Source organism: Neophocaena asiaeorientalis, unplaced genomic scaffold, assembly GCF_003031525.2.
Source record: "Neophocaena asiaeorientalis asiaeorientalis breed wild unplaced genomic scaffold, Neophocaena_asiaeorientalis_V1.1 scaffold469, whole genome shotgun sequence".
Classification (NCBI taxonomy): domain Eukaryota; kingdom Metazoa; phylum Chordata; class Mammalia; order Artiodactyla; family Phocoenidae; genus Neophocaena; species Neophocaena asiaeorientalis.
Window position 1 is genome coordinate 265,527 of NW_020172691.1, and position 16,187 is coordinate 281,713.

General features: G+C 63.3%; 1 protein-coding gene across 1 annotated transcript; it reads left to right on the forward strand.

Moving 5' to 3' along the window:
- Positions 1 to 49: 49 nt before the first annotated feature.
- NCLN (nicalin) lies at positions 50 to 15,341 on the forward strand. Its single transcript, XM_024740083.1, has 13 exons — positions 50 to 324; positions 5,342 to 5,532; positions 5,654 to 5,798; positions 7,456 to 7,550; positions 8,260 to 8,340; positions 9,720 to 9,823; positions 10,707 to 10,795; positions 10,878 to 11,017; positions 11,260 to 11,438; positions 12,273 to 12,588; positions 13,480 to 13,533; positions 13,629 to 13,707; positions 13,821 to 15,341. Exons 1-11 carry the CDS (start codon positions 141 to 143, stop codon positions 13,486 to 13,488), a joined length of 1,533 nt encoding a protein of 510 aa, XP_024595851.1. The 5' UTR covers positions 50 to 140; the 3' UTR covers positions 13,489 to 13,533; positions 13,629 to 13,707; positions 13,821 to 15,341.
- Positions 15,342 to 16,187: the final 846 nt, after the last annotated feature.

Consider the following 16,187-nt stretch of genomic DNA (forward strand, 5'->3'; position numbering starts at 1 on the left):
ACCCCGGAGCGGGCGCGGGCTGCCCGGCGCGGCGCCCGCAGGACCCCGGCACCTACTCATGCCTAGGTGAGTTCGCGTGAGCCGCCGCTGCCGCCGTCCCGTCCCCGCCGCCGCCCCGCGCGGCCCCGCCGCCGGCCAGGATGCTGGAGGAAGCAGGAGAGGTGCTGGAGAACATGCTGAAGGCGTCCTGCCTGCCGCTCGGCTTCATCGTCTTCCTGCCCGCCGTGCTGCTGCTCGTGGCGCCGCCGCTGCCCGCCGCTGACGCGGCGCACGAGTTCACCGTGTACCGCATGCAGCAGTACGACCTGCAGGGACAGCCCTACGGTGCGTGGACCCGGGCCCCTGGCCTCCCCCCGGGGCCGGGCTTTCCCCATGGGCTCCTCACCTCCTCCACCTTTGCCTCCTCGCACCTGACCTTTCGCTCAGCCTCTCCCGTCTCCGGGGCTCCGGCCTGTGCCGGCCAGGATGCCCTTCCCTCGGTTCGGTCTCTGCTCCCCGGGCCCCAGGACCTAACTGTCCCACCTGTCCGGCAGGAGTCCAGCCCGCAGACCTCACTTGGGCCGCCAGATACTTACCCAGATCCCAGGCAAGTCTGAGCCTGGATACCTGGACCGACGCTAGGCCCCCAGCTCTCTCTGCCCCACGGACCCGCTGCGCTGGCTGCCACAGCACCCCGGCCCCGTCCCCGACAAGGGCTACATGCTCCAGAACGCAGAGCTTCCTCCCACCTTCAGGCCAAGCTGTCCCTGCTCCTTTTCTCCTGGGTCCTCTCTCTCTGATTCCCAGCTGGAACAGAGCCCCAACCTTGGGTCTTCTTCACTTGGAGTGGAGCCTCTCAGCGCGGTTCTGCCAGGCCGAACTGGCCACCCTTGCACAGCTCCTGGCACCCCGGTGTGTTTTGTCCAGTGTCTGCATTCTCACCCCCCTTCAGGGCTCAAGAAGCTCTGATCGCTGACCCCAACCTGGCTCCGTGTCAAGGCCCATCTCTCCCCAGGCTCTGCTCCCTAGTCCCAACTCATGAGCCAGGTTCCTCAGAATTCCTTAGCTAATCCTTCAGTCCCCTGCTTTTGGGCTTCTGAAATCCTTTGCACCCTATTTCTTGCTCCCCCCTTAGGTGCATACCCACCCCTCAGCTTCCTGGAACAACACCGACCCACCCTGGCTCCTTCTTTCCAGGATTTCAGGCCCCCGCGGCTGGATCCTGCCCAGCTCCTGTTCCCCGGCCCTGCTCCCTCATCTGTCAAAGTTCTGACCCCAGTGCCCAAGTCATTCTGAATTTCCCTCTTTCCCCAGCCTTGCTGTATCTGGTGTTCCAGAACCTTCTGGCCTCTGGTTTCTCTTCCAGCCTCTGGTTTCTCTTCCAGCCTGGTGCCTTAGGCCCCCACAAGTCAAGGCCCGCCCTCCCCAGTCCCCCTGGTCCCCTCATCTCTGAGCTCTGGTTCTCTTGGATTAGCCTCACTTGTTGGAACATCAGGCCTAGCCTGAGCCCCCTGGATCCCCTGCCACTGCCAGGCCCCTGGGGAGCCCCAGTGTCGGGAGATTCCCCTCAGATTCCTCATCACCCCAGAGTTATGTTGTTTCTGTTTAGTGCAGTGGTTGTCAACCCAGGGGTCGCTGAGTGATGACTTCGGGTTGTCATGACTGGGGGGCTCCTGGCATCGAGGGGGTAGGGCCAGGGGTGCTGCCCCACACCCCACAGCGCCTGGGACGGCCTCTCCCAGAGAATGACCTGGGCCAGATTGTCAGCAGTGCTGAGGGAGAGAACTTGGGGTTACAGTGATGTCTCTAGACCCCAGGCTCTCGACCGGTGGGGAGGAAGGCCAGGAGCCCCTAACGAGTGGGCAGTTTGTATGCGTTGTTGACATCCCCCTGGGGAGAGGGTTTCAGCCGGTGCTGTCACAGGTGGTCTTTTGAGATGTGGCTCTTGCAATGGAAGAAGGGGATCTTCAGCATCTTTTGGTGGTTCATTGTAATCAGCTTGAATAGCCACGTGTGACTAGCGGTTGCCGTCCTGGTCTAGAGGATCCTGCAGTCCAGGATCCTAGAACTCTCCAGGTCAACCCGGCAGTCCTTCCCGCACCCAGTCACTCCGCTGTCCCCTCTCGCACTGCACTCGGAGCCTTGCCGGGAGCTCTCCCAGCACACCCAGCTCCACTCCGGGACCCTTGGGCAGCTGTAATCCAGCAGCCTGGACGCCCCGGATTCCCCCACCGCCTGCTCAGCGCTGGCCTGCTTGCAGTCGTGGCCCCCTCTCCCCGCCCCAGACAGGTGCCGCAGACCCGCTCCCTGACTGCATCATTCTCCTCACAGGTCCTCGGGAACCTTCTCTCCTTTCTCCCTGCCCTCCTTCCCTCCTCCCTTCCTTTACCTGAGTTCTTTCCCCTGTTCCTGGATTCCTTCCCGTTCTTTTTTCTGACCCAGTGTCTCCCCCCACCCCACATGCCCTCCTTTCCGGCCCCCATCTTTGTTGCTCATGGTGAGAAACCCGGATGCCGAGTGGGCTCGGGGGTGAGCGGAGGGGCCTGGCAGGGCGCCCACCCGTCTCAGCTCACACGTCTACACCTCCACCCAGATCACACCAGGCAGCGTCCTCCATTGGCAGGGATGTGAGGTCCCCACCGCTGCCTGGGGAGATACTGGCGGGATAGTTCGGGAAGGCCCGGTGGTGCAGAGGGAGTTCCGGCTCCTCCCCGGTTGCGGAGCCTCTGAGGGCTGGTCTGCTGGGTCACTGCTGATTGCAGCGTCCCCAGCATCACGCACGCCCTTGGCTCCTGCCTCCTGGTGTAACCCTTGCTCTGGGCCTCCTTTCCCAACTTCCTGTTCGCTCCTGTTGAGAAACAGGCGGGCGGGGTGCCGGGAAAGGGAGGCGTGTGCTCTTTGAGCTGGGGTGTGACACCCCCCGCCCCCCGAATGGACTCTGGCCTTTCTGGGCTGGGCCGCTCGCGCCCATCCCACTTGGTCCCCTCAGAAACAGCCCTGGGAGGTTGCGATGTGGGCACCCACAACGGGCACGGGGACGGGCTCTCTGCCCCTTGTTGGTCGGTGGCTTCGCGCTACAAAGGACCAGTGCAACCCGCAAGGAGAGAGGACTGGCCCTGGGCCCTCAGTAGAGAAGTCTGTGACCTCTGTCCAGGTCTGGTCCCATTGTGGAAACCAGCGACTTCCGTCCAGGTGTCCAGCGCCCACCCAGACGCAGGGGTGACCAAGGCTGCGCTGGCTTCATCCTCATGCCAGCAAAGACGGTCTCTGCTCTTGGGGCGCTCAGCCTCTGGGGGCACTTAGGGGGCTGGCGTCCACTTGATTCCGCTCTCACCCCCTCCTTCCCATCCCCTGGGAAGCCGGTCTCTGTAGGCTCCACAGGCGGTCCTCTGTGTCCCCACCCCGAGGTGACAGGTGACATCTGAGCCGACTCTGGGAGGCTGCGGGCTCCTGGGAGGCTGCGACTGGGACACGTGGGACACGGGGGAGGAGCCTGTCGGCATTCCCAGAGCTTCAGGGGCCCCTGAAGGTTTTTGCCGCTCTCCCCCGCCAGGCCCTCCCAGGCTCCCACGTTGCCCTAAAGCAGAGGAAAGGCCCCGGGGGTGGGGTGGGGTGGGGTGGGGAGAGGCACACAGCCCCCAGCCTGGGGTGCACAGCCCAGCTTGGCTCCTTGGTCACAGACCCCGCCCCTGAGACAGCCCTGCCCTTTGCCACCTGTGGCGCTGTCCCTTCTGTGTTCTGCTGGGCCCCTCCCGCGGACCAGCCCTCAGGATGAGCTGTAGGAAGCCACCCTTCTCCCTAGGGCACATTCTTGGGAAGCAGAGGTGGGGACCTCGCTCCCGGCCCTGAGCCTGAGTCCGTCTGGGCACAGGTGTCGCCTTGCCCAGCAGGCTTGACCTCCAGGCAACACGCTCTGGCTCCCTGGGGGAAGCAGACCTGTTTCTCTGCGTTGTTATTTTGACGCTCACTGTGTGGGTCTCCAGCTGGAGGCCCTAAGGGCCGTGCCTGGCCCCCGTGTGCAGTAGGGTTTGTTTGCTTGTTTTGTGCACCCTGGGTCAGCCTGGGACCCGTGAGACATTCTGGGCTCGCTGTGTGCCGTTGTCACCTGGGTGCTGGTGGCCCTGGCAGCTGGGGGCTTGCCTGAGCCCCCTTTCCCATCAGTCCAGGGATGGCCCCGAGGGCCCGCCGCTGCATGCCGTGCACCCGTGGGTGCTGGCGCCCCCTCCTCGTTCCACTGAAATGTCCACGCAGCTTCCCACCGCCTTTCTCCAGTAGAGCTCTCAGGACAGCAGTGCTCTGTGTCTGAGGGGACCGGCTGGCCTTAGGAAAGCCCTCTGCAATCCTAGCTGTAGCCTACTTCTGCTCAGGCGGGGAGGGGGCAACTGCCTGGAAAAGCTTGTGAGCGGGGAGGGGTCCAAGCTGGAAGCAGCCTCTCCCTCCTTCCCTGATTCTCTGGCCCTTTCTTGAGCTCCCAGAGGAGAGAAACGCAGGTGGTCCTGCCCGCAGGGCACACCAGGCCACGTCTGGCATCATCTGTGGTTACCCTGACTAGGGGGCTCCTGGCATCGAGGGGGCGGGGCCAGGGAGGCTGCTCTACACCCCACCGCACCCAGGACAGCCCAGGGGGAACAGTGCAGCCCTGACTGGAAGAAGATGGGCAAACCCTGGTGTTTCCCTTCCTGAGGGGCTTCGGGGAGACCGGGCGTTGGTTCGTTCCATGTCCTGAGCCTGCTGGGCTGGGAGTCGCCAGGCGATGCTGGGTTTGCACTGTGGTGAACAAGGTCCCTACCCCTGGAACCCCCAAGCTAGTTAGGGGAGTAGATAGCAAGGGCCCCGGTGACATGGACAAGGCCGTGTTAGAGCTGTGAGGGGAGGGGGCCCTGGTCTGGGGAGGGCAGGACGGGGGCCACTGATCAGGTCAGCCAGGGCAGGGTTTGGGTTTTCCTCAGGTCATTGGCAACTGTGGGGGGCAGTCCTGTAGCCTGGGGGCTCCCTCTGCTGGGGACTAGACACTGGAGTGGGTGCTGGGCTCTGCGCTGGGGGTCTTCTGACACCCTGGGCAGGGCGTGAGGCACCTGTGGGGCCCTGCATCCCGGGAGCCACGGGGAACCTAGGGGAGGAGGGCTGGGGGAGCAGGACCGACTGGGTTCCAATCCCGGGGCTCCTGCTGACGGTCCTGCCTTCCGGGTGGGTGGAGGGAGGGTGCCAGAGCAGTGGGTCCAGCCCTGGTTTAGGAATGTAGGGGTAGGGCAGTTGGTCCAAGGAGAAGGGTCTTCGTTTTCCTTGAGTTCTCGGGGCCTTCCGGTTGGGGTGGGTGCGGCTCCGGTGGGTGGGCGGCCAGCTGAGGGACCACTCCCTGCAGGCACGCGGAACGCGGTGCTTAACACGGAGGCGCGCACCATCGACGCGGATGTGCTGAGCCGGCGCTGTGTGCTCATGCGGCTGCTGGACTTCTCGTACGAGCGCTACCAGCGCGCCCTACGCCAGTCGGCCGGTGCCGTGGTCATCATCCTGCCACGGGCCATGGCTGCGGTGCCGCAGGACGTCATCCGGGTGAGGCCCGCCCCGCCCCACCGGCTCCGGCTCCATCCAGTCCAGTCCCCAGTGCCCGCTCTCCAGGGGCAGCCCCGGGCCCCCTTGCCGGAAGCCGCCTGAACATTTGTCTCTCCCGCAGCAATTCATGGAGATCGAGCCCGAGATGCTGGCCATGGAGACCATCGTGCCCGTGTACTTCGCCGTGGAGGACGACGCCCTGCTGTCCATCTACGAGCAGACGCAGGCTGCGTCCACCTCCCAGGGCTCTGCCTCAGCCGCCGAAGGTGAGCTCGGGGCGGGGGGTGTGTGGAGAGGGGCCCCGCTGTGCAGTTTCCAGGACCCCCTCTCCCGGGCTGGGGGATGCTGCGGTGAGCTTGGCAGTCGGGAGCTCTGCTGTTTGACGGGTCTGCGGGCCATGGGGGAGAGTGAGCTAGCAAAAGTGGTCAAAGAATTGAGCCAAAAGGATCCAATCGCTGGTGTAGGAAAAGGAAGCTGGTGAGAGTGGGCAAGGCAGGCAGGCAGGTTTGTCCACACAGTGGACTCACCCAGCTCCTTGGGGAAACAGTTTGTGGGTATGTGTTTAAGCTGTAAAGGAAGGGTCATTCCTCCTGGCCAGATTATTAGCTGCGTGGATAAGTTACAGGTGTAACTTATATAAGTTACAGGGGTGGCGGACTGTGGCCCTCGGCCGCCTGTTTGTGCAAATAAAGTTTTATCGGCACACAGCCAGTGTTTCACATGGCTTATGGGCTTTCACACTACAGTAGCAGAGTTCAGTGGCTGTGACAGACTGGCCCACCGAGCTGAAAATTTCGACTCTCTAGCACTTTACAGCAAAGGTTTGCCAAACCCTCGTCTGGATTAAAGTCTGGACCGTGGCCGTCTCCATTGTGGCAGCACAAGAGTGAGTTTTTGGAAAGATCTTAATTTCTAGTTAGAGCGGAAGGGAGGAGGAGGAGTCAGCTGCCTTGTGGAATATTACGCAGCCGTTAAGAAACGGCATCGGGTGTGAGAAAGTGCTTACTTTCCATTGGTTGTGGAAAAAACAGAATATAAGATCATAGATCAGGATCACAACACTTTCTTAGGCGTAGCTTGTTTGTTTTGGAATAACGCTAGGGTTTATAAGAAGTTGCGGACATACTACGATTCCTGAGAGGCACCCTCCCAGCTCCCCCAGTGATGACACCTCCCATGGCCATCACGATTGTGGTTTGTGTCATCGTCATCGTTGTTTTTCGGCCGCACCGCACGGCTTGCAGGATCTTACTTCCCCGACCAGGAATTGAACCCCAGGCCCTTGGCAGTGAAAGCGCGGAGTCCTACCCACTGGACCGCCAGGGAATTCCCACTGTTGTATTTTTAAATGTGTAAAGAACGGAAGGGCTTGAGACAGGGTGAGCTCATGGGCGTTTTAGGGCAGTCGCTGCCCCCAGGTGAAAAAGTGGCAGGCGCAGTGGACCACTGGCTCACATGGAGCGAGGTGGGCACCACCTCACCTAGGCTCAGGACAGAATCCTTTTTATGAAACTTTGAGTTCTCACGCCATCTTCGCTTTCGGGGCTGGGCTGGAGGGTCCTGAGCCATCTGATGGGAAACTCCTGTTTTGGGGTCACTGCTGAAGTGATCCTTGGGAAGCTGGGTCAGAGGTCGTGCACGCACCTTCGTGATTTAGGAACGGTCCTGCAGGGCGGGCAAGGGCGCGCACGCACTCCTTACCGGCCTCAGTGGTGTCCGGGTGACTGTTTCACCGGCTCTTATACTGGACACCCAGCTTCTTTCCCGTGTCCAGTTACCACGTTGTGTTCTAGTCCGTGTGGTCAGTTCTGCTTTTGCTCAGACTGAACCCCTGGAGTCTGGGGTGCTGGGGTGGTGAGCATGCAGGCTCTGGTCCGGGAAGCCCCCCCGGCTCAGGCCGACCCTCCCCGCCCCTGTCCTCAGTGCTGCTGCACACCGCCACCGCCAACGGCTTCCAGATGGTCACTAGCGGGGTCCAGAGCAAGGCCGTGAGCGACTGGCTCATCACCAGCGTGGAGGTGGGTGCCCGGCGTGCCTCACTGCCCGTCCCCACTAGAGGGAGCCTCTGACTGGGAAATCGGGTCTGAACCCCTAACAGTAATATCGCGGGAGCTCGGCTGAGCAGGTGGAGAGCAGAGCTCTGGGCAGCAATTAAAGCCTAATCTCCCACCGGGAGGGTGGGTGTATGCGGGCATCCAGGCCAGAGCAAGGTCCAAGTCCTCCCCCTCGCATTCTCCCCACCAGGGTCAGCTCCACGGGCTGCCTGTGGGGTTGTCTCGCTGCACCCGCCCCCCCCCAAAAAAGCCTCTGGCGGTTTTGTTCCCTTCCCCCCACAAGGAGGCCGCAGCTGAGGCCTTGCAGAGCTGCCCTCTGTCCAGAGAGTAAGGGGCGTGGGGCCTCAGCACATGCTGCCCCCGGCTCAGCCCTGTGGGCCCTGCTCCTGACAGGATGACTTTCCCGACTGTTCCCTGCGGGACTTGACCGGGGGCCGGTTTACGCAGGAGGACCGGCCAGGGTGCCGGACCCCGACCCCCCGAGCTCTTCCTGCTCTGTCAGGACCTTGCCACGCCTGCCATCAGCAGGGATCGGCGTTTGAAGGGTGGGCCTGTTTTCCCGCGGCCAGCCCCCGTGTCCACAGTGTAGCCGGCAAAGCCGAGAACACTGCCGCCGGGTGGAGGGCGGCCACGGCCTCGGGCCGGCTGCCCCTTCATGCCTGTGTCTCTGCAGGGGCGGCTGACAGGGCTGGGTGGAGAGGACCTGCCCACCATCGTCATCGTGGCCCACTACGACGCCTTCGGGGTGGCCCCGGTACGTCTGTGCCCTCAGGGCCCCGTGAACACCCTGCAGGACGGGTGTCATCGTGAAGCTTCACTCCCCCAAACGAGACGTGACAGCAGAGGGAGGGGCGGTCCCCGGGGAGGCCCAAGAGACCCAGCCCGGGGCTCTCACTGGGGGCCGGTCATGCAGGCACCTCGGCCCGGCATGGCCGAGACCCCAGACCCAAGAGGAGAGCAGGTGCCCGTGCAGACCCCGTGTCTGCACAGACAGTGTTGGGACAGGGGGCCCCCAAAGTCCGGTTCCTGGCGCCCCCGAGGGCTGGCCTGGCCAGCGTCCCTCCAGGCTGCAGGCCACCCGGGGCTGTGCCCTCAGAGCCCCCGGCACTTTGGGGTGGGAGGTTCCTGCTGGAGAACCAACAGCCGGCTGAACCGGACAGTGGGTGCTGGGAGGGCCTGCAGCCGGGCGTGAGCCCCTGACCGCGCCTTGCGGGCCGCCTCACCTGGGAGGCCAAGGCTGTCCTTGAGGACGCTGGGGCCCAGAGGCCGGCCCTGGACAGTCGACTCACAGCCACTTTCACCCTTTTCATCATCCACCCCCACGGAGCCTTTTTAGACACCTGTGTCCTCGTTTTCCCTTTCTTGTGAAATTTTCTTAAATTTTTGAGATGTGATTCCCATAACATAAAATCCATCCTTTTAAAGCACGCAATTCAGAGATTTTTAGTGAATTCACAAAATTGTATAGACATCACTGCTTTCTGCTTCCAGAGTGTTCCATCCCCCCAAAAGAAGCCCCGTCCCTATGAAGTCACCCCAGCCCTCCCCCAGCCCCTGACAGCCAGGAACCCACTCTCTGTGTCTGTGGATTGGCCTGTCCTGGACGTTTTCCCTCAGTGGGGTCACAGCCTGTGTGTCCTTCTGTGTCTGGCTTCCCTCACTGAGCACCCTGTCGGCCCCTCCCTGTGAACTTGAACGGCGTCGTGTGTCAGTTGGTGCACTGTGACTGTGGGAGGGTCCCAAGCCATGCAAACAACCCAGTTTTTTTCTCTCCAAGAACCAGTTGTTCCCCGTGGGGAATGTCGCCTTAGAGCGCAGGACTCAGACGCCGGGCCGGGGCGGGGGTGGTGGTGTTCACAGCGCTGGGGGGAAGAAGGCCGGAGGTCCAGCTGGAGGGAGCTCCCAGGGCAGATGCCCAGGCTGGACGGAGGCTGCGCACGGGGGCTTCCCACGTGCGTGGGGGCCGGGCGGCACCCAGGGGCCGTCGGTCTCGGGTTTGGCCCGCGCAGGGCGGGTGAGCCCAGCTGCGCTGGAGATGTGGACCGGGGGCGAGATGCGGAGGGGGGTTGGGGGGGTGCGAGGCGCCGCATGTGGACGTGGGGTGACCTCGGCCTCCTCTCTGCACACCCGCAGTGGCTGTCGCACGGCGCGGACTCCAATGGAAGTGGCATCTCTGTGCTGCTGGAGCTCACCCGTCTCTTCTCCAGGCTCTATACCTACAAGCGCACCCACGCCGCGTAAGTGATGGGGGCAGGGTGGTTCCGACCCTGGAATCACAGCGTCAGGTCGTGGGGCCCAGCTCCTCCCGGGTGCACCCCTGGGAATCCTCCCCAGGAGGTTGGGCTGCCCTCGCTCCTGGAAGAGCCGGGGACGCTCCAACGGCAAGAAGCAGAAATGCCTGCGAGCCGGTCGCTCAGGCTGGTGTCTCCCCTGGGACGGCAGGGGCCCGGTGACGAGCGAGTCTCCCTGAGCTGCCAGGCCTGGCCCCGCGCATGCAGGTGCCCTGAGCAGCAGGAGTGCTTACATCCTGGGTAGGGAGGGGAGGTTGAGATCAGGGTGTCAGCAGGACCACGCCTCCTCCTGAAACTCCAGGGGAGGGTCCTTCCTGCTGCTGCCGGGTTCCAGCAGTGATGGATTCCTCGGTCCTAGCTTTACGTGGCCTTCTCTTCCTCCAGGTGTCTCCCCTCTTCTATAAGGATCGCCGTGGCCACGGCGGGATGGATGGGGCTACTGAATCACCTGTCACTTTTTATTTCCCGGTTGGTCCACCCAGTCTCTCCTGGTTTCGAGAGTTCAGAGAGGCCCCTGAAGCAGTGCTTCTCGCCAGAGGGGCAGCAGAGCTGTGCTTCTCACCTGGAGTCCCCTGGGGACGCTGGGCCATGTCTGAGGACATTGTGATCATCATGGCTCCGGGACTCCTGGCATCCATTGGGCGGGGGCCAGGGATGCTGCTGCATACCCCACAGCACCCAGGACGCCCCGATGTCAGCAGTGCCAGGATAGGGAGGCCCAACCCTGAAGGCTGGTTGGATTTCACACTTGCGGGGGGGAACCACTTCCTCCTTGTCGGGGACCTGGACTCCCACGTGTCAACGCTGGCGCCCCACTGCTTCCCGCTAGGTACAACCTCCTGTTCTTTGCGTCTGGAGGAGGAAAGTTCAACTACCAGGGCACCAAGCGCTGGTTAGAAGACAATCTGGACCACACAGGTGAGCAGCCCCAGCGGCCAGGGTGGGGTCTGGGCTGCCGGTACTCCCCCCACCTCCACCCACCAGCCCTCACTGCACTCAGATTCCAGCCTGCTCCAGGACAACGTGGCCTTTGTCCTCTGCCTGGACACCCTGGGCCGGGGGAACAGCCTGCACCTGCATGTGTCCAAGCCGCCCAGGGAGGGGACGCTACAGCACTCCTTCCTGCGGGAGCTCGAGACGGTAGGTGCCCCGCCGGAGGCAAGGCTGGGACGTGGGAGCTTTATGCACCCTGGGGCCTTGGGTGAGCCTCAGGTGGGTTTTCCGGGGAGGGGGGCAGGTGGGCTTCTCCCTGGGTTCCAGAAGCAGGAGGTTCAGGGAGGGACTTGGGACCCGCCAGACGCGAGGGACCACCGCCACAGAGACAGGCGGGGTTGGGGCGCAGCCCGCGGGCGCCGGGCAGAGCCTGACAGTGCCCCTCGCAGGTGGCCGCCCACCAGTTCCCTGAGGTGCGGTTCTCCATGGTGCACAAGAAGATCAACCTGGCGGAGGACATCCTGGCCTGGGAGCATGAGCGCTTCGCCATCCGCCGGCTGCCTGCCTTCACCCTGTCCCACCTGGAGAGCCACCGTGACGGCCAGCGCAGCAGCATCATGGATGTGCGGTGAGCACCGCCGTCGGAGCAGGCGTGGGCCGGGGCATCCGCTGGTCCTGGGGCATCCGGCAGGCTTCCTGGAGGAGGTGGCGCTAGAACTGGGGCACGAGCCAGGAGAAGGGTGTGGCTCGGTGGAGGGGAGACTTGGGGCGGGGGAGGCAGGGTATCTCCCGGGGCAGCCCCGCACCCCACGCTCACTCAGGTCGGGATGTGTTGCCTCTGAGGCTCCTCTTCTACAGTCCTGTGTTGCTGGCAGCCCTTGGTGTCCCTGGGCTTGTGGCCGTGCCACCGTCCCCGCCTCCGTGGTCACGTGGCCTCTCCCTTGTGCCTGTGACCAAATTCCCCTCCTTACAGGGACACCAGCCGTGGGACTTCAGGCCCCCCTACTCCAGTGCAATCACATCTTAGCTAATAACGTCTGCGGAGACCCTACTTCCAAATCGGGTCCCATTCCCAGGTTCCGGGTGGGCGTGAATTTGGGGGACACTGTTGCCCCCACTACAGGGCGTTACAGCAACTCCACCCTCAGCAGCCCGTGGAGGTGTGGGTGTCCTGACCTCCCCCAAGGTCCAGAGGAGGAGATAGGCCCGGGGCCGCCAGTCACTGAGGCAGACGCGCGTCCACAGGGCGCAGGCTCGCCCGCGCGCCCTGGGTGCAGGGCAGCCCCGTCGGGGGCGGGCCCGTCCCAGAGAGGAGCCTGCAGTGTGGGGGGCGCCCGTCTGCTGGGAGGGCCGTCACCCTGCTTGTCTTTATCGTTATCAGGTATATGCTCGCTCTTGGTTTTTGGCGATTATGAACGATGCCAATTCCTGATACATGTGTCTTTAAAACTTGCCCTCGAAGGTCCCGGGTTGACTCCAAAACTCTGACCCGAAACACGAGGCTGATCGCCGAGGCCCTGACCCGTGTCATCTACAACCTGACAGAGAAGGTGAGCCCCCGGCCGCTCCCCTGCAGGCCCCCCACCCGCCCAGACCACGGTCGCTTCCCCGCAGCAGATCCAGCGGGAACAGCTGGACTCGGTGATGGACTGGCTGACCGCCCAGCCGCGGGCCGCCCAGCTGGTGGGCAAGGACGGCACGTTCCTCAGCACGTTGCAGCACCACCTCGGCCACTACCTGAAGGAGGTCAGGCCGCACCACGTCAAGGCCGACAAGCGGTGAGGCCGGGCGCCGCCCCGCCAGCCAGCGGGTGGGCTCTTCTGGGGCCTTTCCCCAGGGCCAGGTGGAGCAGACAGAAACACTGGACGAAAAATAAAACGATAAGTGAGAAGTGCAGGTGCCCCGTTAAACGAGTTCCAGGTGAACCACAATTGTCTCAGTGTAAGTATAGCCCCCGCAGTGTCTGGGACATGCTTACACTGAAAGCCCATTTCTTCTGTATCTGCAGTCCTCGTAGAACTGAAGCCCTGTGTTTTATGTGGCAGCCCTATACTCCCAGCTACCCTTCGTGGACCTTTTGTGTTCTGGGCCTCGGGTGACTCATACCCCAGGTCCCCTCCTGCCCTCGGGATGCTCTTCCCCACTGCAGGCCTCCTGAGTTTTGTCTTCTTTCTGTTCAGGGCTCCCATGCTCCCTGGTTGGGCTGAGCAAGGACTGGGGAGGGGTGTCTGGGGGGTCCATAGGCAGGAGACACCCCCCAGAAAGCTTGGTGCCCCTCGCTGGCTCTCCACCTTCCTCCCAACTCTTGGTGCTCCAGGGAGAGCAAGCTCTTGAATAGAAGAAGAAACTGAGGCTCAGAGTGGACCCACAGCTGTGGAGCTGGGGGCCTCCAATTCCTAGGCTGTGGTCGTTCTCCCTCTATAGAAAGACTTCCCAGACCAGATAATTTCCACAGTAACCACACTTTGTTTTAGAGAGTATACCCCAGAAAGCAACAGGAAAGACATTAGTTGAGAATAAAGCACGGTCCTTCCCCAGGAGGGACAGTGGCAGCCTTGTGCAGGCACACACCTGGGGTGCCCCCTTCCGCCGCCACGTTCCTAGGCTGGTGGGACCTCCGGTGGCCCTGCTATCAGGGTGAGCCTGCTGAGAAAGCGCTCTCTCACCAGGGACCCTGAGTTTGTCTTCTACGACCAGCTGAAGCAGGTGATGAACGCCTACAGGTGAGCACCCTGGGTCACCGTCCAGGGGACTGGGTCCTCGGGGACAGCTGGGGAGCAGCCCGCTGACCCACCCCGCCACCCCCTCCCCACCTCAGGGTCAAGCCGGCCATTTTCGACCTGCTTCTGGCCGTCTGCATCGGCGCCTACCTCGGGATGGCCTACACAGCGGTCCAGGTGAGCAGGGGACTGGGGAATGCGAGGCCTCTCAGGAGACCCCTTGGGCGGCCCGAGGGCCTTCCTGTTGGCGGTATCGCCCGACCTCACTGGAGCCTTCCTGCTGCCCCCAGCACTTCGACCTTCTGTACAAAACAGTTCAGAGACTGCTGAAGGCCAAGACGCAGTGACGCGGCTGCTCGGCGCCGGCAGGAGGGCAGGGCCTTGCCCCTCGGCCTCGGCGGCTGTAACCCTGAATTACAGAGCTTTTCTGTGTTGCTCTTGAGGATTTGGGGGCTTTCTCTTGTTTATCCTTTGAGCTCCCTCGGAGGAGTGCTGGTGGAGGTCTGTCTGGTCTGGGGCCTGGCCGCGGACTCGGGGACAGACGTGTGGATGAGCCCCTGCCCTGGAGTCGGCCCCGTGGCCCTCGGGGCGCGTAAGCCACGCCAGGAAAGAGGAACTGTGCCCAGCTCAGCCTCGGCTTCACCCCCGCCCGTGATGCTGACCGTGGACCTGGTGGTCGCAGGCCAACAGGGTCAGGGCCAGGCCACCCCCGTGCTGGCTCTGCGTCTGACCTCGAGGCTGTCCCCACCCCCTCCGTCGACCCGGGTACTCCCTTCCCTCCCGTCTGGAGAGGGTGGCACCGCCTCTGGGTCCCCAGGTTCTGGCCACCCCCTTGCAGCCTTGTGCCCTCACCCAGCTGGCCCTGGGACACGACTCCCCTGAGCCCCCTTGGGCGGCTGGCGCCTTGAACACCTGGCAGCCTCCCCAGGGGCCCTTGCACTGCTCACCCTGCTTCGCGCTGCCTCTGCCCCTCCTGCCCCTGCCCCGGACTCTTGGGGCTCCGCGCTCAGCCTGTCCCCCTGCGGAGCTCCCGGTGTGGGGGGCGGCCCCTCTGCTCCTTTCCCTGGGCCTTGGTTTCCTCATATGCAAGGAGGAGGATGCTTTCGGGGGGAGTGGGCACCCCCCCATCCCAGGAGGAGACATGACCATGGGAGCAGCTCTTCCTGCGACCCTGAGGGGGCGGGTCTGGGCCTGAGCCCCACAAACCAGGTGCCTGGTGGGGCCTGAGCCGCTCGGAAGGGGTGGAGGGGGCAGGGCTGGGACTGACCTCAGGGAGACCCAGATTCATTAGCAATACAGTCAGTTAAGTGTTGAGTGCTGGGGGGCCAGGGTCCAGGAGAGGGGACTCCAGGGGCCTCCTGGCCACCAGGGAGGGCTCGCCTGCCTTCCAGTTCTGAGGGGCCTGGAGGGGCTGGGGACTGGCTCGCTCCCAAAGCCTCCCGACGCTCACTGGAGGGAACGGGCTCCTGGGGGCTCCTGGCTCGGCTGGACCGTCCTGTCAGGCCTGGGAGGGGCAGGCGTGGAGGCTGCAGGTCCTCTGTCTCATCCCACCCTCTCCCTGCCTGGTGGCCCATCTCCCCCAAAGACTGTTTACCGAGTGCCCCGCCACCTCTGGGACGGGTATGGGCCCGGCCCCGCCTGGCCCATCCTATCCTTCCCCACGTGTGAGTGTGTGAGCCGTGGACGAGCTGTGGTTGCCGCGTGAGCGTCCTTCCTCCCCAGGGCGCGTGGTCAGGATCGCTGACCCGTTGGAGTCAGGATGCTTGTGGGACGTGGCCGGACGATCAGAAATAAAGCCATAATGAATGACAGCCTTGTGTGTCCTGTCTTGTCGGGGGCCGGGGCCTCAGGGTTCAGTCCTGCCCACCTGAAAGTGGTTTGCGTTTCCCCGGGGGGTGGGGGGGCCTGGTGCCCGTATGGAGAGCAGGGTCAGCATCCCTCCTGCCCTCAGCTGAGACTGCCACCACCCCCCACTGCAGAATGGGAGTAAAAACCAGCTCAGAGCTGATGGGACAGCAGGCCATGTTCCTTTCCTGCGGTGGCTGTACCACGAACTCGGTGTCTCAAAACAGGGATTTGTCGTGTCCCAGCTCTGGATGCTGTGAGGGCGAGGATCCCAGGTCTGTCCCGGCTTCTGGTCTCTGTGTCGCGTGGCCGTCTTTTCTGTCTTCTCTCATAAGGATGCGTCTTTGGGTTTAGGGCCCATGCTACTCCAGCAGGACTGCATGCCAGCTAATCACATCTGTGAAGGCCCTATTTCTCCATAAGTCTGAAGTTCTGCGTGGACGTGAAATTTGGAGGGACACCATTCAACCTGATGCAGGGTGCAATGGCTGTGTGAAGGCCACGCCCACTGGTCAGGCTCCGCCCCCCCGCCCCGCCACCCAGCCGCAGACCAGGCTACGGGGAGGCCCTGGCTGGGCTGTGGTGCCCCGTGCAGCTCAACGCAGGGGTTCCGGCGTCGGGTTCTCTGCTCTGGGCCTGGGAGCTCCCGAGGGTCTGCCTTGAACAAAGCCCTGCCCTCAGGAGCTTGGGTTCTGGGGGTGGGGTAGGATACACAGTCCAGAGACGTATGCTGCGGGGACATGAAGCCACAGGCGACGGAGGCAGTTCGGGGGGTGCAATTTGGACGAGGCATCGGGGGAGCCAAGGGAGGG

Bases quoted from the DNA above. Each gene is read 5' to 3' on its own strand.
- NCLN (XM_024740083.1), top strand. From the start codon at position 141: ATGCTGGAGGAAGCAGGAGAGGTGCTGGAGAACATGCTGAAGGCGTCC. The intron at 325-5,341 runs GTGCGTGGACCC...CACTCCCTGCAG, and splicing joins CCTGCAGGGACAGCCCTACG to GCACGCGGAACGCGGTGCTT. The intron at 5,533-5,653 runs GTGAGGCCCGCC...TCTCTCCCGCAG, and splicing joins TGCCGCAGGACGTCATCCGG to CAATTCATGGAGATCGAGCC.